Genomic DNA, 24,922 nt, shown 5'->3' with positions numbered 1-24,922 from the left:
AGCTTTTGAAAAATATTGTGATCATTTTTTAATAATAAAAAAAAGAATAAATTTTATATTGCCTTTAAAACTCATAAAATCAAGAATTTACATTGACTATGTCACTATTGGGGCGATTGCGATTTTAACGTTATTGAAGATTTGAAAATAATTAATATCGTTGTGAAATTTTTAGCTTAGTCAATAAAGGACGAATTAATGAAAAACCTCATCACCATCACCAAAAATCCTCTTTTTTTCTGACGTGGATCCCTGTGGTTTAATTTTAAGTCTATAATTCTATACGTCAATGTCAAACGAAACGTCACTAAATCTGTCAAAAGTATGGCCTTACGTGTGTTTCTTTTATTTGTGTTTGGAAATAATATTGCAATTTACGATGAAATCTAAATTTTTTATGGTGACTAAATCCGCGATAACATCAATAAGCTTAGGTTTCATTCATACCAGTAATCATGTTGTTTTTAGATAGATCGACACGAACCGAAGCAATGTCATTCGAATCGAAAAAGCACTTCCAAATAAAAATGATTATAGATAAGTGTAAAACCGTATTAATTTTATCCAGTGTTATTTGTACTTTTGGCGTATTAATTTCGTTGCACAAGTTACTAAGTCACGATGTCAGATTGGCAAAGCCGTTTTCGCCCATACCAGCTGGTTTATATGGCAATTATCTCGAGCCCTTCATCGAGGAATCACCCTCCGAGGCGAAAAAACCTGATAAGGTCCGTGACGCGGAAGCAGTAGTATCTTTAAACGCTGCGCTAGAGATGAAAAAAAATGGCAAGGCTGATAAAGCTATGAAACTTTTCCAACATGCATTCGCCCTCTCTCCAAAACATGCAGATATATTAAACCATTACGGAGAATTTTTAGAGGAAACCAAAAAAGATATTGTTAAAGCAGATCAGTTATATATGTTAGCTTTATCTAATTATCCAGATCACACTGGAGCATTGATGAACAGACAACGCACAGCTAGCATAGTTGAAAATTTAGACAGAGAAATGTTACGAAAAATAGACGAGAAACGAGATACATTACTCTCAATACCTGAAAATAATGCAGCATTATGCAGAGCAAAGAAAGAAGCTTACTTCCAACATATTTATCATACTGTTGCTATAGAGGGGAACACTATGACTTTACAACAAACTCGTAGCATTCTAGAGACTAGGATGGCAGTAGCAGGAAAGAGCATAGCCGAACATAATGAAATCTTAGGCTTAGATGCAGCTATGAAGTATATTAATTCTACATTACTATATCGACTAAGAGATATTACAATGGGTGATATATTGGAAATTCATAAAAGAGTCTTAGGGCATGTAGATCCAGTGGAAGGAGGACACTTCAGACGGACCCAAGTGTATGTTGGGGGTCACATTCCACCAGGCCCTTCAGAGATTCAAAAACTAATGATACAATTCCTAGATTGGTTGAACTCTGAAGATGCATTAGAGTTGCACCCTGTTAGGTAAAAAAATTAAATATTAGGCACTATTAGTATTATTTTTAATTATTAAAATGTGTTTAAAAATGAAGTATGTTTTAAGTTATTAAAAAAATAATAATAAAAATATGGAATAGAAAGATTCCATAAAAATCAAGATGATATTTTAATAAAACAAAATTGATCTCGATGAAATACCTAATAATTATAAAAAGAATTACTACATATAAAATATTTTTTATTTTCTCTACTTTATATATATATATATATTTTTATTTTCAGATATGCAGCTCTTGCACACTATAAACTGGTCTATATCCATCCTTTCATTGATGGCAATGGGCGTACTTCCCGTTTGCTTATGAACTTACTACTGATGCAGGCGGGCTACCCTCCTGTGATCATAGCAAAGCAGCACAGACACCTCTACTATCAATATTTACAGACTGCTAATGAAGGAGATGTAAGACCATTTGTAAGGTTAGTTTGAATTTTAGTTAAATTATTAGTATAATTTAATATTTCAAAAAAATTATGCTGGCATGTCAATTTTAATTTGGCTATTGTGACTTACTATCTCGACTCTTACTAGGCATTCTCGTCTCAGAAGAGTCGAGATGGCCTAGTGGTTAGAACGCGTGAATTTTAACCGATGATCGTGGGTTCAAACCCAGGCAAGCACCACTGAATTTTCATGTATTTAATTTGTGTTTATATATTCATCTCGTGCTTGACGGTGAAGGAAAACATCGAGAGGAAACCTGCATGTGTCTAATTTCATTGAAATTCTGCCGCATGTGTATTCTACCAACCAGCATTGGAGAAGCGTGGTGGAATAAGCTCCAAACCTTCTCCTCAAAAGGGAGAGGAGGCCTTAGCCCAGCAGTGGGACATTAATAGGCTGTTACTGTTACTAACTTACTATACTTGCCCGGATTTGAACTTTGAATCAGTGGTTAAGATTCATATCTTATAACCACCAGGCCGTGTATAGTCAAATAATATTTAAAATGATTCTATTTTCAGATTCATTGCACAGTGCACAGAACGCACATTAAATTTATACCTGTGGGCTACCAGTGAATACAGCCCAAGTATTCCAGCTATCGGACACCCGCATATACTCACTGGAGAAGGTTTTGAAGAAGAATTGTTTTAATTTAAACTCTGAAATGTATACAAAACTTGAAGCCAGATTTTATACTAAAATATTAGAACATAAATTACTTTCTATTTAAGGCCATTTTGTGATGATAGTTAATTTTATCATTCAAAGTTAAAAAAATGTATTGAATGGTAATATAAGTCGACTGATTTTCATGAAAAACTGTGACTGCAAAACTAAAGTTGTATTTAGATCAACCTCTACAAAATACATGCAATCATGCTTTTGATAATTATCATTATAATTAATGAATCTTACGGGCATGATGCTAGAACCTGTGTGATAATACTGCGTGCATCTGTTTTATTGAAACAAAACGATAATGTTTTTCATGAAATAAATTAACAAATACATCTTGCAAATTAATGAGGCCAGCTTCAATTACGAGAACGATAATTAAATTGCATGTACTGGAACTGAAATTCCGCATATACTTCAATTATTTAGTAAATGTGTTTTAAAAGATTTGTTAGGTTGAAATAATAATGTTTCGACCCTAGCATAGTATATTATAAATGTATATAAAATGATTTCCTTTGATGTAAGAAAATATTAATTATATATAGCAAATGAAAATATTTTTCTATTACAAATTAGATATTCATATTTAAACTTTTAGACATTATCCTGGTTTGAGTCAGTAAAATATTAAAGTGCATTTTGAGGTTATGAAGAGAGATTTAGTTAGACACTTAAATAATGGTTTACGAAAACAATTAATTTATTTCTTATATTAGTTGATATGCGAAGTGCATTTATTTATAACCTGCAGGCGGGTGACATAATACATATGTAATACTGCTATCTTTATATAGATATAAGAGAATGGAGATACAGTATATTAAACTGTGCCCTTGGAACTATTTTGTAACAATCTTTGTTGTACAAACGATACTCCCCTCACCGTGATATGGTTCCGCAAGACACTGGCATTAGCATGACATATACAATGTTTTAATATTTATTGATTTCGTAAGCATAATGTTTAAATACAGGGTTTCTGTAGTAGTATATATAAAAGGCAAAAAAAAAACTTTTTTATTTTTGCACTGTCATGTATTTGTTTTATAAGTATGTTCTGTGATAACATGTTATTTATTTAGGTAGAAAATATTAATTGTGAATGTTGGTTTATAAATGAGTGTTATATTCCGCTTTTAATTAATCCAAATATATAGAAAAATATCAGTTGACAATTTACATCACAAATCAAACGTAGGCGTAACATAATATATTCAATCTCGTGTGTCTTCCAAAAACTTTATTTTTCCTATTTCCATTTTTTTTAACAAAATTCATTATAATTTTAAATTATTTTAATATAACACTTCCATTTAATATTTGTTTTATTTAACGAATCGAATGAATATCACTAAAACTTAGCCCTTAAAACCTTTTATAAAATACTGTGGTAGTAGTATTTCTTCGTACAGGGCGCGTCCCACCCTACCTGGTATCACCAACACAATAATTATTCCATCGACAAAAGGCAATTATTTATATTGCTTTGTTCTCAATTGTAACAGTTGCTTAGCGGCTGTTTAGTAAAACCTTGATTTATCTCTTTCTGTCAATAATGGTTTGACATTCGAAAGAAGAAGACAGTAAACAATGCTGTCTTCTTCTTTCGAATGTCAACCTAACCTAACCACTATAAATTTATAAGTAATTTCGTTAGATTTTTTTTTTACAATTAATAGGCCAGCGTTCGACCGTTGACCTGCCTGATGTTAAGCATCGACACGGTCTGGGATGTAGCACTATAAGAAACCTGTTTACTCTGGAATTTGAAGACACCAACATTGTACCTATCAGGAAATACGGACTCGGGCAAAGCATGCAGGCAGATTCTCTGCTAAGTAGCAAGTGGACAGTGTGATTAAAAGGTATTTTAATAAAAAGTTACTTTACGCAGAGCAGTTTTCTCATAATTGCTGATAACTGAATTGAATTCAATAAATGTGCCCGATACATTAAAAGATGTATTAAATACTTAAGGATAAAAGTGGGACACAATGACATCCATGCTTTTCAATAAATATAAATGAAGATAATGAAGAAATAAAACATCTAATCCAATTTCGATTAATTTATTATAATGTGCGATGTTAAAATAGGTTTATCATAATAAAGCATTCCAACTAGCACGACCCGCACGTCGCACCTCGCATCCCTCACTTGTTCAATTAACGCAACACTTCTATACAAAACGAATTCATTGCAAGGCAAAAATAAAACTCAGGTTACAAATCTCAGTATAGAGCGCTTTCACACTGAACCGATGGGAACGGTCCCGTCTGAAAGAGCTCGCTATAAATAAAAATATAACATAAATGATTAATCACACTATAATTAAAAATTTATGTATGATTAGAGATTACGTTTATCATCAGCGCACACAGTCACTCTGATACAGAGTACCGATTTTTTAATTATTATTTATTAATAAGCACTATCTAATAAACTTTGTAAGAGGTTTTCGCCTCGACGGTTCAGAATAATTCAATAACATTTATTTTATAATATGTTTAATATTGAACGGTAGTTTCTTTTAATAATAATATTCTAAGTAGTGAGGAACACGGTTTTTAAAGAAATACTAGGATTTTTTGTCTGTACCTTAGTCATAACATAGGAACTGACGTCAACAGATAATATAAAAGGAATTTTAACCGTCGAGGCACAATTGAATGATCTAGTAGCCTAGCACCAGTACATTTAAAAAAAAACTTTTTTCATTATCTATCCAAATGTCATAAAATTTAATTTTATGCACATTTCAAAATCAGAACGATAATTTATTAAAATAGCAAAGTTTCTTTTTATTAATGTATGTACATTTAGACAGATAACGAGAAAATCAAATAAACTTTTATAAGCAATTTTTATTTAAGAAACGCGCTAAGAAATTCAACAGAACGCTATCCAAAGTACAAATATGTTTACAATTATTATCACAACATAATAAATAAGTCGCATTACAAAAAAAAAAACGAAAATATAAGTATTGACTTGAAAAACCTATACTCATTAGTCTTTTTAAGTTTATTTACTATTTTTAAATTATAATATAATGTTTTACGATTTTTATGAGATGATGCGTTTCAATGAGAATATGAATAATCACACATAGTTCCTGCGCAATATGAGTATCTGTGTATAGAAATTTATTTCACCGGTTACGTTTCAGTCGTTTGTAACTAACCACAGTGACATTTTATTTCTAGACATGTTATATCTTTGTAGAATGAAATTCAATTCTGGACTATATTCATAATAATTATATACAGCCTACTTTTTTTACATACGAAGAGACAAAGAATGTTTATATAAAGGAAATTTAAATTAAACAATAAAAGGAGATCCGTTAAGATTTCTTGTAACATATGCAAATAACAGAAGAATTTATGATAAATATATAAATTACATAAAGGTCGAATTATTACAGACAATTAATTCAATAATTCTAAAATATTTTCAAAATTTATTATTGCATTTATACATATATGTTCCTATATATTATGGAGTAGTTTAGTTTGTACATTTAAGGGACAGGCACGATGGTATATATATATATATATTTTTTTTAAATATGGCGACTGACCTGTACCATTTAACACGTAATGTAACACATGTAAATCAATGTAAGCATTCGTGAAAACCGTACGGTAAGCCGAGCCGTTTGCGTAACACCCAATAATGTATCGTGTATTGCTTTGAATTTCTCAGTATCGTTATCCATTGGAAATGGTGCACGCTCGTTGCGGATGTCACGTTACAACGTTATAGATCAGTCGTCAGCTCGAGGGTTCTATTGTTCAGGACTACATATATAGAACGCTAGTTTCATCTCACCTCTTGGAAGACGTTGTTTTACTCAACAATATGTCTAGAGATAAAATGTCAATACATCGAAATTTGTCAACAGAACAATTATAGAACAAAATAATCATCAATTTACAAACAATCGTGTGAAGTGGCTTTAGTCTTTTTTAATTAACATTGGCAGTTCAATCTTTCATAATATCCTCTAGCGAATATATTTTACATTTTTTTTTGTTTCTCGTATAATTAATAATTAGTTATATTATAGAGTTCACTTAAATTTTCACTATGAAACTTCGCGTTTTACGATTTTAAATTAATATACAAAACTGTATGTGAATTAAAACAAATAGTATACTAGTTATGTAGTTGACATTTGTCCTTTGCGATTAACATCTCGGTGACAAAGGAAACGTCATTCTACACTAGACCCGGCGCCACACGACTGCTGGTATCGCATAAGAACTGGCAATTGATTCTCTATCAAGTGTACTTATTCAACATATTTATCGCTAAACTGTACTAGCTACTCGTCTATTACCGAGGAAATAAACAAGTGAGCCAGATTACTAACAGGCACAAATGGCATAACAATTCAAATGATCAATCTTATCATCTTAAAACTGGACATGAATTACATTTTTTATTGTAAAAATATGTATTTTGGTATTAACCTTGTAAGTCTTTGTAGCGCTGTGGGACGTTAAAAATTTCATCTTTTAATAAAATATACATTGATTACTTTACTTAATGTTCGGACACATGGAAAGTTCCAATCAGATATAATTTAATTATTTAAATTAAATTATATTCGTAAATATTCTATTTACGAATGTAAAAGTTCGCTCTCCTCCTCATTTCCGTAACATGTCGGTAGTAGACATTAATATTCGTTGCATTCAACAAATGCTTGCATAAACACGTGTGGCGCCGGCTTAACAAAACGCTTTAAACAAATTGTCATACAATATTCAGTAAAATACATTATATTTCAGACAACTAGCCGTTTATAATCGTTACAATTTTTATTCACACCAACATATTAAATCTAACTCACAACAGTACGAGTATTTCGAAATTTTTCTGTCAAAAAATATTTCAACTAAATTTTTAATCTCTGATCAGCACATTCTCACTATCTACATCATCATTTCTACCAACCCGCATTGGAGCACCGTGGTGGAATAAGCTCCAAACCTTCTCCTCAAAAGGGAGAGGAGGCCTTAGCCCAGCAGTGGGACATTAACAGGCTGTTACTGATCAGCACATATTTATAATCTGTTTCACATGATAAAACGCTAAAATTGACCGGTGTCATTTTGCAAAAATGTTGAATTAGAATGATTTGTATATTATTATGAGTAGACATTCATTTGATACAATTAAAATCATACATAGCCTTAAATAATTTTGTCATGCCAAAAATTCAAACATGTTAACACCGGGATAAACGAGGTGACCACATCGATTTAACCACCTAACTCGTATTTGATACAAAATATCTACAAACAAAGAAGTAGGCCTTTAGCGAAGTTAAATGCATTCAAATCGAAAAGTCACTAAATGTTTAAAAAAACGTCTAAATTAAATGTCGCACCAAGTGGGTCGTCCTAGACACGAAAAATAAACAGATCATTAATCGATTTGAAATCGATATCGCTGCAAAGCCGGAAATCAAGTCTTACAAGGTCTCTTCTTTAGAGACGAGTTTACTTCAGCTCATTTTAGGGCATTTATCATCGTACCCTCGATGCCATGTGATGTACGTCAGGCTTTTGTGCTTATAACACTATTTATGTCTATGGTTCATAACGCCGACGGCACTCGTTACCTCGTAGTATTCTAAGCTTTTTATACAAAATGTGTTAATTTTTATTTGGACAACACTGTCACGGTTTTCAGTATCAAAGCGAAACTTGGATAGGCCAGCTATGACTCTGTCTTAAAAATGTAGTTACAATACTGTACTGAAAATTTCACTCATTTATATCCGCCATACTTTCAATCGCTATCTTGAACGCGCGAATGCATCCCGCTAGTTACACTTTTGCAATTGTACTCACAGGATCATAGCCTTCATTTCTCATAATAATAAATATGCGCTACGGTAATGGACAGTGTAACTAGACCACAGTACGTAGTGTCGATGCATAAACTTCACAAGGAAAACTTTAGCTTTATCGAAAATAACCAAACAATTAAATATCTATATTTTTACTCGGTGCAACCCGCTGCACGCAAACGGTCTATATACAATTAGGAACTTCGGATACAACGTTCAATCGAGCAGCCGTTTCGTCATCGCCGTAAACGAAACCGTATCCAGACAATCTCGCTACAGTTTCATCTAGAACCTCGAAGGCAAATAAACAAATTTAAAGATCAATCCATCGACACTACGCACGCACGCACGCACGCACGCACGCACGCACGCGCACGCGCACGCGCACGCCACGGCCGCACGTGCGCGCTAGTGGTGCCGCGCGGGCTGTATGCGGCGCGAGATGTGCTCCTCCTGCTGCATCTTGGCGCGGAACTCGGCCACGAGGTCGCGCGACTGCGCCAGCACCGCGAGCTGCTCGTTGAGGAGCTCCTCCCATTGCGTTGCGTATGCTGCAAATTAATTACTACACTTTAATATGTATATTTATTGACGCGTTACAAAGTGTTTGAAGCATATTATTTGGTTACCATTTAATTTTTTATTTCACCTTACCTATGATAATTATAGAATTAATTGTTACATATATTCTATTATCAAGCGAAACTATATAGTTAACTAGTCTAGCTTGAACTCGATAAGAATTCGATGTTAAAAATAAAAAAACGACTCTATTGACGTGGAACATTGTTGTCACAATAATAATAATAAGGGTAATATTATGTAATATAAATTAAAGTTATTATATATTTCCTTTATTACTAGATTCATATAGTATTTTATTATTATAATATAACATTTCAATATCGAATTCAACTGCTGTTAAGTTTCTCATCTGTTCTAACAGAAAAGTACCGTTATGTAAGTTTTACAAGCTAGCTAGTTATAATTAATTAAGCATAATAAAAAAAACATTATTTATAATATAGTCCTTCACAACATTATTTTATCTTCAAAATTATGAGCGACAGCATTGGCATTAGCACTTAAGCGATGAACCGACATTGTACCGATATTAAAATGATGAAAAATGTAATGAAATTATTGTATTTAAAATTATTTTCGTTTTTTTTTTTTTGTTTTTTGTTTATCAGACCTAACATGCGGCTTGTTCTTCGCGTGCCAAGGCCATTGCTCGGGACAGCGCGCAGACGTTTAATGCGCCGCCATATGCCTGTAAACGACGCTCATGCAGACGCACACGACACAAAGCTCAGCCACAAATACTACGTTTTAATAACACTTCAATGAAAAAAAAATACTATTTTATTAACTTTGTATAACCTGTACATAATTATAAGACTAAAAGGGTCCGTTTATTCATGAATAGATTGGAAGCAGGATAATCACTTTGTTAAGTGATTTTTGTGTAGTTTTTAATTTCGAAGATCAAATGCTACTCATAGGATAATAGAGTCAAGCAACTAAGCCGAGAGCATAGCTACGTTCAATTGTAACGTGTTACGTCTACTGTGGAAGGAGCCGTAAGAAATAGTTAAAAATAGAAATATTGTAAAGAAATTATGTATACATACGATACAATACGTCAGAGGACGTGAAATGTTTTAAATGTATCACGACTTCAAAATGAAAACATGAGATGAAAAATATATATGTCCGCGCGCACCGTCCTGGTCGTAGTCCACGTCGCGCGTGAGCGCCAGCAGCGCTGCGCAGCGCTGCAGCGCGTGCTGCAGGTAGTCGGAGATGGCCTTGTGGTTGTCCAGCACCTCCTCCTCCGCGCGCTGCAGCTCGTCGATGGCCTCGTGGAACGTGTACATCTCCGCCGACATGTCGCCCTCCTGCAACACGCGCACCGGCACGTCACACTACGTCGCACGACTGATACAAGCACACTCGGTGAACATCAATTCTATGCACAACAGCTATGACTCATGGAGAATTGATTACGGAAATAACATTAAGATTGTGTCTCTTTCACCACCGTCCGTAGACATTTAAACGGTCGTTTCTGATATTGTCAATGTGCTGCCAACTGTAGGATCTAAGACACGATATCCCTTTTGCCTATAAGCATATAAGGTAGTATATTAGGTAGGTATATTAGGTAGGTGTAGCTCGTGCGGTACTGACGTTGAGCGAGCGCAGGTGCGCGAGGTCGTCGTGCGCGGGCTCCATCTCCACGTCGGCCTGCGGGGACTCGGCGCGCCCGCGGGAACCGTCCGACGCGCCCAGCTCCTTCACTCTGCAGAATACAATTATTTCAATTAAACGTCACTAATCACATTTACATTTTTCGTCAAATTTTATCAGGCCCATGAGATTCCTATTTACTGAGTTTATTCATATATAGGCTCTCAGATTCAAAGAATATATTATATATATATAAAAGAACGAAGTTTTGGTCACATTAAAAAACAATTCAAATATTGGTATTAAATATAAGATAAACATAACAAGTTTTAATTCTAACCACACTCTCCTGGCATAATCATAATATAGTTACTTGAATAATCAGCTTAACAATTAATAAAATATATGAATACTACAATGTGTCATGTATCTATCAATAACAACTTTCAACGAAAATAACTAAGAAAAAGTAGAACTAGCAGTTTATTTAAAAAATATTCTTAGTCCACAAATAAAATACTCAGTATCAATAATAACCTGTCGGCATATCTCAGCGTGTTGAGCGAGTGCTCGCAGGAGGACATGGCGGGCGAGATCATGGCGATCATGCAGGTGCGGGACTTGTCACCGATGAAGCTGTCGCGCAACACCTGCGTCAGCTTCGACACGCGGAACGGCAGGTGGTTGTTGCCCTTCATTCCCAGCGCGCGGATGCACTCCTTCAGCGCCAGGAGAGACTTGTTGATCTCTGCGCTTTCCATGCCTGTTGAAATCAAGAACATTGTACAATTTGATATCTGAAAATGTGGTTTGTCAATTAATATAGGAATATTCATTCTATTTGTATACTAATCTGTATTAATATTTACTAATATTATAAATTCGAAAGTAACTCTGTCTGTCTGTTATGCTTTCATGGTTAAGCCGCTGAACCGATTTAGATAAAATATGGTAAGAAGCAAGCTTGAATTCGAAGGAAGGACAAAGCCTACTTTTTTGTACCTAACGCGGATGAAAACTACTTATCAATAAATTCATATTGACTGTGCATGGTTTATGATAGACGGAAAAAATCCCTTAGAGAGTCAAGAGATATACAAGTTTATATAAATATAACATAATAAACTACAAAATAATAAATATTCAAATCAGTAACGCGTCGGCAATAGCGACGGGTCGGCTCTAAAGCGACGGGTCGGCTATAATGACGGGTCGGCTGTAATGACGGGTCGGCTATAATGACGGGTCGGCTATAATGACGGGTCGGCTATAATGACGGGTCGGCTACAGTGACGGGTCGGCTACAGTGACGGGTCGGCTACAGTGACGGGTCGGCTACAGTGACGGGTCGGCTACAGTGACGGGTCGGATACAGTGCCGCACGGGCTACTGTGTCGCGTGGGCTAGTGAGCCGCGTGGGCTACAGTGGGCTAGTGCGCGGTGCTCACGCGTCTGGCGGTTGGCGGAGGAGGTGTCTGCGCCGCGCTCGTTGCCCGCGAGGTCGATGAGCGAGAACTTCCCGTGCACGCGGTGCATGCCGGGCGAGCGCACCACGATCTGGAACACGGCGTGCGAGCGCGACGAGTTCGAGTTCGCCGACGTCTGCGACAAACGATACGTTGCGACCATTGATTGAGAAATATAATATTGTTGTGTGATAAATTTTAGTATTATTGTGTTACTGTGTGAAGGGAAAGTTAGCCATTGTAACAACGACATTGTAATTTTCCTAAGGTTGGTGACACATTGTAACACGATGTAAGGAACGGTTAAAATTTTTTATGGCGACGATGTTTATGAGCGGTTGTGACCACTTAGCACAATACCAGTGTCTCGAATTAATATCAAGTACAACATCGTAAATACATAACCATCTATCTGAAATGTTATATCAATAATTATGCAGTAGATACATTGACTCGCTCACTCTTCAAAGTGGTATGAAACATTAGTACAAAGAGCGCTAGCATTGATATTATTAGTTTATTTAGATAAGAAGTCTAAATAAACTATAGTTTTAGAATTAATCATAATACAGGCGCGTATGTTTCATCGGCTGAAATTAAAAAAAAAATCGTCACCTGTCCAGATGTTCTCGCTGCGTTTCCGTGTTGAATGAGTTTGAGCACTTCATCCACATTGTCGACGACCTTCTCAGTGAGACCTACTATTTGAACTTGCTGCTTGCCGTCCTCTAGCACCCGGAGCTTCGCCTTATCCGCTAATAGATCGAAAACCTGTAAGAACGCAAGTAATATATGTATATATATGTATATAATATGAAACAACTGACAGTTCCTAGTTATGTTAAAAATTCAACTTTACAAGAAGGAGTCTGTTTTTGTTTAAATCAATCTCACTTCATTGAAACGCCTCTGACATCTTCTACGTATATACCAATGATGACTGACTTTTTTAACATAAATATATCATCAATACCTTGCCGGAGTATATCTCGAAGAAGGAGGCGGAGACGATGAGGTTGAGAGGCTTGTACTTGGGCGACTTGAGGTATGTGAACACGTCGCGCGCAGCCATCGCGTATATACCCTTCTTGCAGTCTTGCATCTTGCCCTGAAACAGAACGTCGTGATATGTTACTTTATCGGTATTGTATAAAACATAATTGCTAATATAATAAAATATATAAAAAAAAATTAAAACTTGTACCTGCAAACGCGTCGCTATTCTTTCTCTAAATAATTATTAATATGGTAAACTAAATAAGTTTTACATCTAACTACTAACACAGTTTAATGCTCTTGGAGAAATAATAATAATAATATCCTGGGACATTTTTCACACACGGCCATCTGATCCCAAATTAAGCTTGTACAGAGCTTGTGCTGTGGAACCCAGACAACTGATATACTACATATACTACTTTTATTTTGTAAATACATACATATATAGATAATTACAGCAAGACTCAAGACAAACAGACATGTTCATGCACACAAATGTCTGTCCTGAGTGGGAATCGAACCCACAACCTTCGGCGTGAAGTGCAAGTGTCTACCAACCACGCCAACTGACTCGTTAATAAATAACTAAATATTGAAATAATAAACAATGCTAATGTACCAATAATATGTTAACTCTTTATATATATTGTGACCATAGACGTATATAGTATATATATATATATATATATATATATATATGTACTTGTATATGTATGAGGAAAGGTAAATATTTACTCTGATTCAGGACATACTCAACCAAAAAACTCAATGTGTATTACCATAGTCTACAAATAAAGGTGACCTTTTTGAAAACTGAAATATATATAAATGAAGCTAAATGTAACCTGGAAGTCTCCCCCCATGGTATGCGTCTTCCCGGAGCCGGTCTGTCCATACGCGAAGCAGGTCGCCATACCGCCCTCGAAGATCGTCTGCACGAGCGGCTTGGCCGTGTATCTGCAACACATAGTACATACACGTTAATACACATTACAAAACAATTAATTACGGATCTTAATCAGTAACAACCTGTGAATGTCCCACTGCTGGGCTAAGGCCTCCTCTCCCTTTTTGAGGAGAATGTTTGAGCTTATTCCACCACGCTGCTCTAATGCGGATTGGTGGAATACACATGTGGCAGAATTTCAGTGAAATTATACACAAACAGGTTTCCACGATGTTTTCCTTCACCGTCAAACACGACATGAATTAAAATCACAAATTAAGCACATGAAAATTCAGTGGTGCTTGCGCCCGGGTTTGGCATCCATCCCGTACCTGCCACCCTTTTTAAATCGTCGGAATGTAAGGGGAGTCGACAACGACCTTAGGCTCTCTACCGTCAACCTCACCAGCTCGTGGTGCATCCTGCTGATCAACGAACGAGGCTCTGGCGACCCAAATCCTGATAGCCGACCATCAGCGCTATTATTGAAAGATTTCCAGCCACAGCGGTCACCGACCCGCCTGCCAAACGTGGTGACTAAGGCAAATGAGTTATGAGCGACGACACAAATTCACGGCCCCCAATTCCCGGTAATCGCATTATTCCTGGCCACGGTACCGGCCATGGTAACGATGAGCAATGGGGGGTGCTAAGAATCCCCGGGCTACGGCAGGATACCACAAACGGCGACTATACATATATATATACAATTGTAGTACTGAATTTGAAATAATGTTTGATTAATATCACCGTCGTAGTCAACTTACTTATAAACAACTTCGTTAGTGCAGGAGTCGTCGAAGGCGTAGTCGAATCGGAATTTTTGATTTTCGAGGTATTTGGTGAGATCCACTTTGTTTTTCGGCTCGTGAACTATCATCTGGTCCTTTGTCGGCACACTGATCACGTCCACCTTTGATTAAAATTTTATAACAATCATATTAAAAGTTTGTTTTATGTACTAAATCAGTTTTAATAATTTTCTCTTCTATATATCTATTAATAAATTTAAATCTCACGTTGAAAAATAATTAATCAAGAAGATTAAATAGATATAATTTAATAACAGTGACAGCCTGTGAATGTCCCACTGCTGGGCTAAGGCCACCTCTCCTTCTTTGAGAAGAAGGTTTGGAGCTTATTCCACTACGCTGCAATACGGGTTGGTGGAATACACATGTGGCATACAGAATTTCAGTGAAATTTGACATACACAAGTTTCGAAATTCAAAATTCAGTGGTGCTTGCCCGGGTTTGAACCCACGATCATCGGTTAAGATTCACGCGTTCTAACCACTGGATCATCTCGGCCTTTACTCCTCTTGTGGTATATGTTTAAAAGACATTTTTAAATTAAATTTTCTTCAATGTAACTCTGTCTTTGGAAAATAATTAATGGGAGTGTTGACTGTAGCAAAAGCTGGTTAATATATTTTGAAATCAAACTGTATATAGGCGATGTACATGTTATATAATTCTTATATGTATGTATATAATTTCGCATATTATGTAATGTCTAACCTCTTTCTTAGCGTTCTCCTTTTTGTTGAGCGGCCTCTTTCTCACACAGACAGTGATCTGATGGTCTTCGACCGGTTCGTTCCCTGTCAGTGGTCGGAATTCGATACTATTCTGGTACTCCCGTATCATGGCTAAGAACTCCCAGTTCGGATTGCCGGGATCCATATTCATCAGGGCTTCCTGGAATAATATGAAAGTTTAAAGATTAAAAATGATGATGATGAAGTAATTGGTTGTACTGAAAAATACGATCAAAGTGTTATTTTTGAATATATATTGAATAAAGACATATCTTCTAACGTGGCTCGTTCACTTGTATGGTATTCGCTTTTTAACAAAGGCGTTAAACAATCAAATTATTATTGTATATATACAAATAAGTCAGTTGGTTATACTGTATACACATAAATATATTATTGACAGGACGATACAGATACTCATCCCGACGAGCTTCGAGTCGTATTTATGAAAACATATTTATATCAAAACAGAAACATATAATTTTGTTCTAGTTGGCTGGAAATAAATGTATTTTTTGTATGTTAGTCAAAAAAATATATAATATGAATTTTGGTTATCTGTTAGCAGTGGGTACCTTCTCCTCCTTGAGCTCGGCCTGCCTCTGGCGCCGCTTCTCGCGGTTCTCCTTGAGGCGCTCCACCTCCTTGACGACGTTGGAGCGGCGGACGGCGCCCGACGCCACGGCGTGCGGCACCGACACCGCGCTCGACACCGCCGCCGGCCGCGCCGCCGACACCGGCGGGTTGAACTGCCGACCGCACCACACACTTACATTATTGCGAATTGCGATGTCATTTAATTGGATTTTATATTTTATTATTGAGAATATCGAGAAAGAGACTCGAATCATATTTTAAGACATTTTTGTTCTCCAACTTGGTCTGCTCTTTCCTAAATGAAAATTAAAATGTTTTAATGAGTTTTGTGTCAGGAATGATATAATGACGGAAATTTTGTTAAACTACAAAAACCAGATTTTTTTAAATCGTTAGTAAGAATTTTAATGAGTTGAAAGTTTCTCCACACTTTTGGCGCTGGTATATAAAAAACCTAGTCTGGGTCATTCATGTCATTCAAATTTCTGGCTACCCTGTAAAAAACTGGAATCAGAAATTAGGTATACAATGTGATAAGGATAGGGAAACCTCTTTAAAATTTTGCATTCGTCGTCCATGAATTAAAGGCGGTTGGGATGCTTGCACTACGGAAGACGCACTCGGCGTGCTACCTGAACGTCGCCCGCCGGACGATGGGATTTGCTAAGGACCAGAGGAATAGGTTTAAAGGAAGGAATAGTGGAAACTATGACGATATATTGTATTTATTTTTTATGAAAAGCCTAATTATGTTACAAAATCGTTTTTGAGCTATCATCGCTAATATAAACATATTGTAGGACCTTTTAAATTGATGAATTAAAAATGTATACGGTTCCGTCAAAGGGTACACTTTAATTTAATATACTTAAGTATGCTATGTAATATACATAACGTCCTTGTAGTGTAGTTGTCTTGAAATTTGAGCTGTATTCGAACGGGCTTACTTTGAAAGGTGTACGTTTCAAATACAATAGCTTGAAATATCTCTACCCGTACCTGTTGTGTGATTCTAGAGTTGGGCGGTGCCTGTGGCTGCTGTGGGGGCGGCACATTCTCAGCGCCGCGTCGCCCCGTCGTGTCTCCGCCGTGACCGTTCGTGTAAGCGCCTCCCGCGTTCGACAACCGCATCTGATTATTTCGGGTGACCCGAGACGGAGCTGAAATACATCATAAACTATTTACTACTAATTCAAGATTAATAAATATTGTTTTCCCTCTAAAAATAATAAATAATAATATTGGAGCATTCAAAACTAAAAAAGAGAGGATGTAAAAATGCTGAAGTATAGGAAATTTAAAACGATAAAATATTATGTGCAAAAGTATGAAATATTTCAGAAATTATAATACATATAACAGATGTCTATAACAATTTACATTTTAGCTTTTCTAATTAGGCTTTGATAACAAAACATAGTACGATTTTAATAAAACTTAATGTTCCGAATCGATAATGTAAAAACATGCTGATAACAATCCGCTAATACATACATCAATGTATACATATTATCAATGAACGATATCAAAATGGCTAAATGGCGTGGAACCAAGTGGTCGGTAAAAGAACCGTGCAGAAAGCGATAAATATAACAATGTGCGATACAAGCCGACTGCGTCTTACGTGACTTCGTCTTTTCCTCTTCCATTGCCGCTTCCATTGGCATTACTGATTTCTCGAACGCCTCTATAGGAGCAGTGGACTCGGCCGAGTCGGCAACTCGTCGTCGGCAACGTAACCACGAGCAACACATATTTGGCAATTTATTCAGTCTCTATGTTTTTAATTTGGTCAACCGAACTCTTTTTCGGGAGTCATTCATTTCATTGTCATCCTTAAAAAAACTTTAATTGCACGCTGGACTCTTATTTGGTGTAGATTTTTATCAAAAGACTTGTGTTATTCTAGCTGACGGATAGTTCGAAATGACTGTTAAATGCGTTGGCGCAAGGTAATCCTGCGCCTGCGTCGAGCGCCATATTAGGATCTCTTTCCGTACTCAAGGCAATGAACCGTGACGCACGCAAACCGAGCACGGTCGTGAGCGAAATTGCATATATAGGACAATACTCAAAAACGCTATTAACTCACGACCTTGGAAAACACAGAATCAAATTATTTCGTGAACAAAACAGCAAGTCGAAACGAAATCGAAGAAAAACCACTTCCAAGAAGAAGAAAAAACAAAGTGCACAGCGCACTGGTATACACGCAACTGATGCCATCAACTGAACAATTGGTATCAATTGTAAGGCACCTTGATGAACAATAGAACAGAATTGGAAAATAATGGCTGACCACATAGAATCATTAGGTCGGCTTTTGTGGAAACATGAAAAATGTAAAGCTATGACGTCAGATAAGGCGCGATCGATGGTAGTCTATGATTGATGAATTCTAAGTTCATTAATTCAACGGAGAATAGTTTATACATCATTTAATATCCTTGGATTACAAAGGAACCGGTTTCTATAAAGAACTGTGTCACTTAAATGCAAAACGAGTTTTTGCTGATAGCGTTAATTAAATGAACAGTATTTGTACTATTAAATAAACGTAAACACCGTTAGATGATATATTCGCAGGAAACTTGTAAGGGGTTCCCATTGATATGAAAATTTTACCAAGAATAGTTTGAAAGTAATACCCTACCTATACATCTACCCAGTATACCTACTTAAAATATATATAGAAAAATACGCAGACAATTCACTAGACAAACTAACGGTAGTATTATATATATGAAGTCGTCTAATGCTCGGTTTTTTGAGGTACATTTATTGGCGGTTAATCTACACGTTAGCGTTCTGTAATTTTAAAAATGCGTTTCCGAGCAACATTAAATTAGATTTTTATTCCATTACTTTATTTGCCGTTTCCTTTCTAGTCTAAATAGATTAACTATTAGGTTATTACGTGATCCTTATATAGATTTTCGGTAGATTATAGACAATAAAATAAAATAAAAAAAAGCCGAGATGGCCTTGTGGTAAGAACGCGTGAATCTTAACCGATGATCGTGGGTTCAAACCCGGGCAAGCACCACTGAATTTTCATGTGCTTAATTTGTGATTATAATTCATCTCGTGCTTGACGGTGAAGGAAAACATCGTGAGGAAACTTGCATGTGTCTAATTTCACTGAAATTCTGCCACATGTGTATTCCACCAACCCGCATTGGAGCAGCGTGGTGGAATAAGCTCCAAACCTTCTCCTCAAAAAGAGGTGCGGAGGCCTTTAGCCGAGCAGTGGGACATTCACAGGCTGTTACGGTATAGACAATAAAGCTATCAATATAATGAATGCGAGCATAACTCATCAGTCTGATTCGAAAATACCAAAATGTATTAGTACCCTTAAACTTTAGCTGTAAAAGAAATACATTTAGAATGTCACGAATGAATAATTTTAATTGAGATATTACTTTGATAAAAATATTATAATGAATAACACAATAATTTAATTAATTTGACATTTTCTTTTTTAAATATTTGACACTTATAAATAGATAAAAGAAAAACATCATACAGCCGCTAATAAATTGTTGTACTTTATAATAATTTATTTTGGACACAATGTACATTCGATATATATTTTTTTTATTATTTACATTGTTATTATATTAAAACGAAGATTATAAATATATTTCTTTTAACGAAATTATTGATAAAATCTATGACATAGTGGGACATAAGGGCATTGACTATCGGTTTCATAATTATTCGACGGCTCCACGTGTATTCAGAAACGCAACATTATTAAACCAATATCTAACGACAATTTAACTGGGAACTTCAGACACCGGGCATAAGTTTGATAGAGTGATATTACAGGAAGTAAATATAATCCGACAAAGATACGTAGTAGCTCTGCAAATGTAATTGTATATGGTTAAAAATATTACATTACAAAAAGATAAGTTATCTGTACATATTATAAAACCGAGGCCGTGTTTGCAATTTTTTTTTTAATTGTTAACATTTTTACTTTTCACATTGAACACATTTTTAATATTTGATTATTTACTTTTAAACCATATAGTACTTATTTTTATATTGTACAACTGACGACTAGACTCGCAGTCTGGACTCGTCCGGTTGTATCCTTATTAATCTCATAAGCGAAGATAGAGAAATAGAATATTTTTGAGTCATATAAAATAAGTTTTTAGTTTGGTTTTAACATAAGTATTAATCCAGGTCATTCGGCAGATGATCTTAGTCAACACACGAGTTACAATAGTAGAGTAGCAGAGACAGAATAGCTCAAATAAAAAAAAAACTATTGATAATTCTCAAAAAAAAGGCACGCTTATATAATTCCTAGACTTAGTTTATACGTTAACGGATATCGTCAATGAACCATTGAATAAACACTTTTATAAATATAACCTAGACTTCTCCTTGAACTACTAGCCAAACATAGCGAATGAACGTAAATATAACAAAAATATTCTTACCATTTATTGTTTTACTATACTTAAATACTCTTGGCAAATGTTACGTTGGATTTTTTATGTGAAAAAAGAGCACTTAACGAAAATCTATTTCGGTTTGAGTAACCCTGATTTAATTAGTTGCAGGTATTAAATATATTAAGTATTATTTACTGAATATATAATTTAATAAAAGCGTAAGTAACTTTGTCTATATGTTCTTCTTTCACGGCTAAACCCCTGAACCGATTTTGATGCAATTTGGTATGAAGCTAACTTGAACCCCAAAGAAGGGCTACTTTTTTATAAATACATCTGCCCTAGCTAATTGTTTATAAAAATATAAAGTGAAACACTAATTTCATATCACACTTTACGTTAAATTATGTATGAATTGATTATTTGGAAAGCGGTTCTGATGTAAATTAATTAAATTCAAATAAAAAAATACCAATCAAATCATGAAAAAAATCATGTTCATTCGTAAATGTATTAGCAAAAGATATCACAAATTGAGTTTATGCGAAATGATGACGAACACATTTGTAAGATCAATTTAAAAAATTGACATATGCTTATTCTTCAAAAATAAAATTAAAGGATATACATATTTATAGAGATTCGTTCTAACATGACCTTTATTTAAAACATAACTCAAAACAACACTGCGATATTCTTAAAAGAGCTCGTTTAATAGAAACCATACGGCCTTACTTATGAACATTGCTTAGCGGCTGTTTAGTTAAACACTAATTTCGCTATTTCTCTCCACATTGATTTCACACTCGGAAGAAGAAGACAAGGCATTGTCTAATTAATCACCCGCTATACAATGTAATAGGTAATAATATAAGGTTGGCCAAATATCTAGAAATCAAATCGGTAACTTAATATAAAATGCCACTGATCATTGCTCGCCAAGCAAGGCGTTCAACCCTTCAACGTCAGACATTATCGCGCCTGAACCTGCCCGTTTCCTTGCCCGTTGCAAGGAACGTCGGCCTATTTATGCGCTTCTAGCGCAATTTATTTAGCTCACGGAGTTATCAGCCTGTAAGGTTGGACGTATTCAACATTAAAACCCTGAATAATTTATTCGTTATTTACTGACGATGGGTAATATAAACATGGAATTTTAAAATTAAAGGATTTTATAAGCATATCCTTAAATGAGATAAAAGGACGGACTATTTTTAAATTTAATCATTCCTATTATCTCATCCGTTGTCTTTTTTTAATCTTAACGTGCAGTTCACAATGCACGTACAATATTTCCAAAGTTAAGAAGCCCGCATTGGTTTATTTCACATTTCACATAGAAACAAATGGTGAATTTTCAAGACTAGTCTATCACTAGTGGTATCAGGAAAATTCAGAATATTGACTTAAAAATTTGAAAATAGAAAAACAAACCATAGAGAATCTCTAATTTGAAATATCAATTAATCGACCGTCAAAGTTTAAATTGATTATGTGATTGCATTGACCGTGGAGAATCATATTTGTTTAGAGAGATGATCTCACGATACTATTAGAAATTAATGATTTAACTACTTGACAATTCGCGGTGCAAGAGTTACCTCGATCCACTTTGGATTTAATTCTTAATTCAAGGCTTTGATTTGTATTTGGAATCAAATTCGATGATAATAATTAAAAAAACTACATAAAGATAAAAGATAAAGACCGAACAGTTAGACATCAAACTTTATAAGATCTAACACTGTATTACATGTAGTATGTTAAAAGTAACATATTCCAAGATATCAAAGCAAAGCGGTGACAGCCGTGGGAATTCGCCGGTCGTTAGCATGCGCCTACGCTCATCCCATCGCATCTTGAATCATACGGTACGTTGGACTCGTTCCTCAATGATAAATAAAAACCAGACATTGTTTTGCGCGATTCAATTACACGTGGGTCGATGCCTGATGAAACAATATGCACAACAAAGTACCTGAGACACTTGGAGAACACGAATTTATTATTAAATTATAACAATTTCTTATGATTATACAAATATTAATATTATATGATAATTAACTAGAAAATATAGAGTTGCAGATGTTCCTATTATCTTTTTCGCTAGTCGGCCATTATTCTATAAAAGACATTATATTCAATTCATTAAGAGAACTTTCCCATTCTTATCATTAATATGCAACACCCACACAGGGAAATCTAATTTCCAACACGAATCGAATAACACATGGAAAAGAAACTTATCACTGAGCAATAAAGTTCAACGTGCGATCACTTACGCCTCACTACCGCCCGCCGTTGTTGCAAATGCACGGATTTCTCGAAAAGACCTGGCATAATAAATGTATAAAAACTCGATTTTCGATCTGAGGTTGAAAGGTCAGGTTCACCGCACTATTTCGTTTGTTCCATTTGATGTTTTTGTACGGCATCGGTGCCAGGTAGCGGTGTGGTACGCGGCCGGCCGCGCACTGTCCGCCGCGCCCCCGTCTGCCTACACTTATACCAGCACACGGTACTGTTGACCGCCCTATGGAATATTCAACCCCAAACCAAACATCACACGCCATAGCTATATTTTAACGAGGATAATTATGTCCATGTTCAAACATATGACAGTCAAAGCAACGGACATACCTGTCGTATTTGTGATCTTCTGCAGTCATCACCAATTTAGACTTCAATAGTTTTGAAACCAACGTGAATATTACATACTAATTGGTCGCAAATTTTAAAATTTAGAAATATTTACGTCTTTGTACTCGTAGAGAAACAATTTAAGCATTTTTGAACAATCATTTTTTTATTGTGAATATAATATGAGGTCAATGAACTAAGTATAAAACGAAATATGGACGAAAACTTTTTAATTTGTTATAAACTTGTTTATATAATTGTGGGAACCTCTCCACCTGGTTTGAGTTACATTAAACCTATACAGCTATTGCGGCCCATAAAAAATTACTGCGATCTAAAATACTTAAAACTATTTATTATTTTTATGGTGTAGCTGTAGCATGTTATTAAAATTATTTGTATATTGGTTATATATATATTGGTTAAGTTACATAAGTATATAAAATAGTTGTGTCAAAGTAATAATTTGATCATTTTTGAGTGACACAGGCCACTCTGAATATGAAGTACTTTTAACATAATAATCCCTTTAAAAGTCTTGAATGAAATCAAATTTGAAACCGCACCAAACGGTCATTAAATTAAAATAAAATCTATCAAAAGTAAAATATCTTGAACTTTAATATCGATTTCATCCAATTTCTTCGATGTCTGCAACACAGTTCCACATTTTCAATCAGTAAGAAGTAATATAAGACTACGGTGGAGAAAACCTTTTTGCATGATCAAAAATGTTGAACACATAAATCATAGTCACTATCAGTACTTCATACATTATTTGACTTTGGGCTCGTAACAATGTTCTAAAATTGCTATAATTCCATACGTATATTAGTGGCCTTGACAGCGATACAATGTCAAGTTTGCATTTTATTATCCACGACCGTGACCCGGCAGGATACGGAGAGCGGACGTTTAAACGATGCAAAAAATATTAAGAATATGGTCTGGTTTATTTAGAATATGACAAACCTAAAGAAGTACTACAGTATGAGGTAGAGGCGAAACGGAAAATAATTTATATAAATATTAGTTTAAGTAATGTTTATTACTTCCATAGATAATAAATAAAGAAGCTAGAAAGTTTTCGAGAGAATATTTGTATTTACTATGAATATGAAAATATACTGGCAAGAAAATGTTTTACGTCAACAAGGATATAAGGGAAACGTTTCTTTTAAATATTGTAGACTCTTTTGACATTGGACCAATCTATATACTTTATAACTAGTAGGAACCTTTTACTCCCACGGAAATACATAAACAAACGAATTCCAGATTGAATATCCACGTGTGCGGAACTGCAAACAATCAGCCTCAGGTTACTTAATAATTGTCTTATGTCAATACAATTATAATATATAATTTTATGTTTGCTTCGTGATGCGTAGGTATTTATTTAATTAAAATAATTACAACGTTGTACCGTCTAAGATATAATTGAAGACGTAAGACGATATTCTAATTAATTTGTCGCCTAGCATTAGATGAGCAGAAGCAATGAGTACGAAATGTGGAGCATAGAACGGGGACAAACAACCGTTGCCAAATTAATATTACATAACGTGGTACGTTGTTAGAAGAACGCGTAATTCCGGCGCGCGGTACGCAATGGCC

At 35.2% G+C, this 24,922-nt stretch overlaps 2 protein-coding genes across 3 annotated transcripts in view; one reads left to right on the top strand and one right to left on the bottom strand.

Annotated features, from left to right (window-relative positions):
• Nucleotides 1-303: 303 nt before the first annotated feature.
• On the top strand, nucleotides 304-3,939 carry LOC126770259 (protein adenylyltransferase Fic). The gene is made up of 3 exons (XM_050489556.1): nucleotides 304-1,480; nucleotides 1,739-1,936; nucleotides 2,483-3,939. Exons 1-3 carry the CDS (start codon nucleotides 456-458, stop codon nucleotides 2,613-2,615), a joined length of 1,356 nt encoding a protein of 451 aa, XP_050345513.1. The 5' UTR covers nucleotides 304-455; the 3' UTR covers nucleotides 2,616-3,939.
• Nucleotides 3,940-4,695: 756 nt separating this feature from the next.
• Nucleotides 4,696-24,922, bottom strand: part of LOC126769988 (kinesin-like protein Klp10A) — a 56,900-nt gene continuing 36,673 nt past the window's right edge. Inside the window, exons 4-16 of one of the 2 annotated variants that reach the window (XM_050489077.1) lie at nucleotides 17,250-17,410; nucleotides 16,229-16,402; nucleotides 15,634-15,813; nucleotides 14,880-15,025; nucleotides 14,012-14,123; nucleotides 13,141-13,275; nucleotides 12,783-12,938; nucleotides 12,150-12,303; nucleotides 11,239-11,464; nucleotides 10,702-10,813; nucleotides 10,235-10,409; nucleotides 9,704-9,781; nucleotides 4,696-9,059 (exon numbers count right to left, since the gene is read on the bottom strand). In XM_050489077.1, coding sequence (XP_050345034.1) covers nucleotides 8,917-9,059; nucleotides 9,704-9,781; nucleotides 10,235-10,409; nucleotides 10,702-10,813; nucleotides 11,239-11,464; nucleotides 12,150-12,303; nucleotides 12,783-12,938; nucleotides 13,141-13,275; nucleotides 14,012-14,123; nucleotides 14,880-15,025; nucleotides 15,634-15,813; nucleotides 16,229-16,402; nucleotides 17,250-17,410 — 1,952 coding nt within the window. In that variant the 3' untranslated portion in view covers nucleotides 4,696-8,916. The remainder of the gene's footprint in view (nucleotides 9,060-9,703; nucleotides 9,782-10,234; nucleotides 10,410-10,701; nucleotides 10,814-11,238; nucleotides 11,465-12,149; nucleotides 12,304-12,782; nucleotides 12,939-13,140; nucleotides 13,276-14,011; nucleotides 14,124-14,879; nucleotides 15,026-15,633; nucleotides 15,814-16,228; nucleotides 16,403-17,249; nucleotides 17,411-24,922) is intronic. The other variant, XM_050489087.1, reaches the window with a different exon arrangement.

The sequence above is a fragment of the Nymphalis io genome, chromosome 1, assembly GCF_905147045.1.
Source record: "Nymphalis io chromosome 1, ilAglIoxx1.1, whole genome shotgun sequence".
Lineage (NCBI taxonomy): Eukaryota > Metazoa > Arthropoda > Insecta > Lepidoptera > Nymphalidae > Nymphalis > Nymphalis io.
Note: the sequence above shows the minus strand (reverse complement) of the source record. Positions and strands in the feature narration are given on the sequence as shown.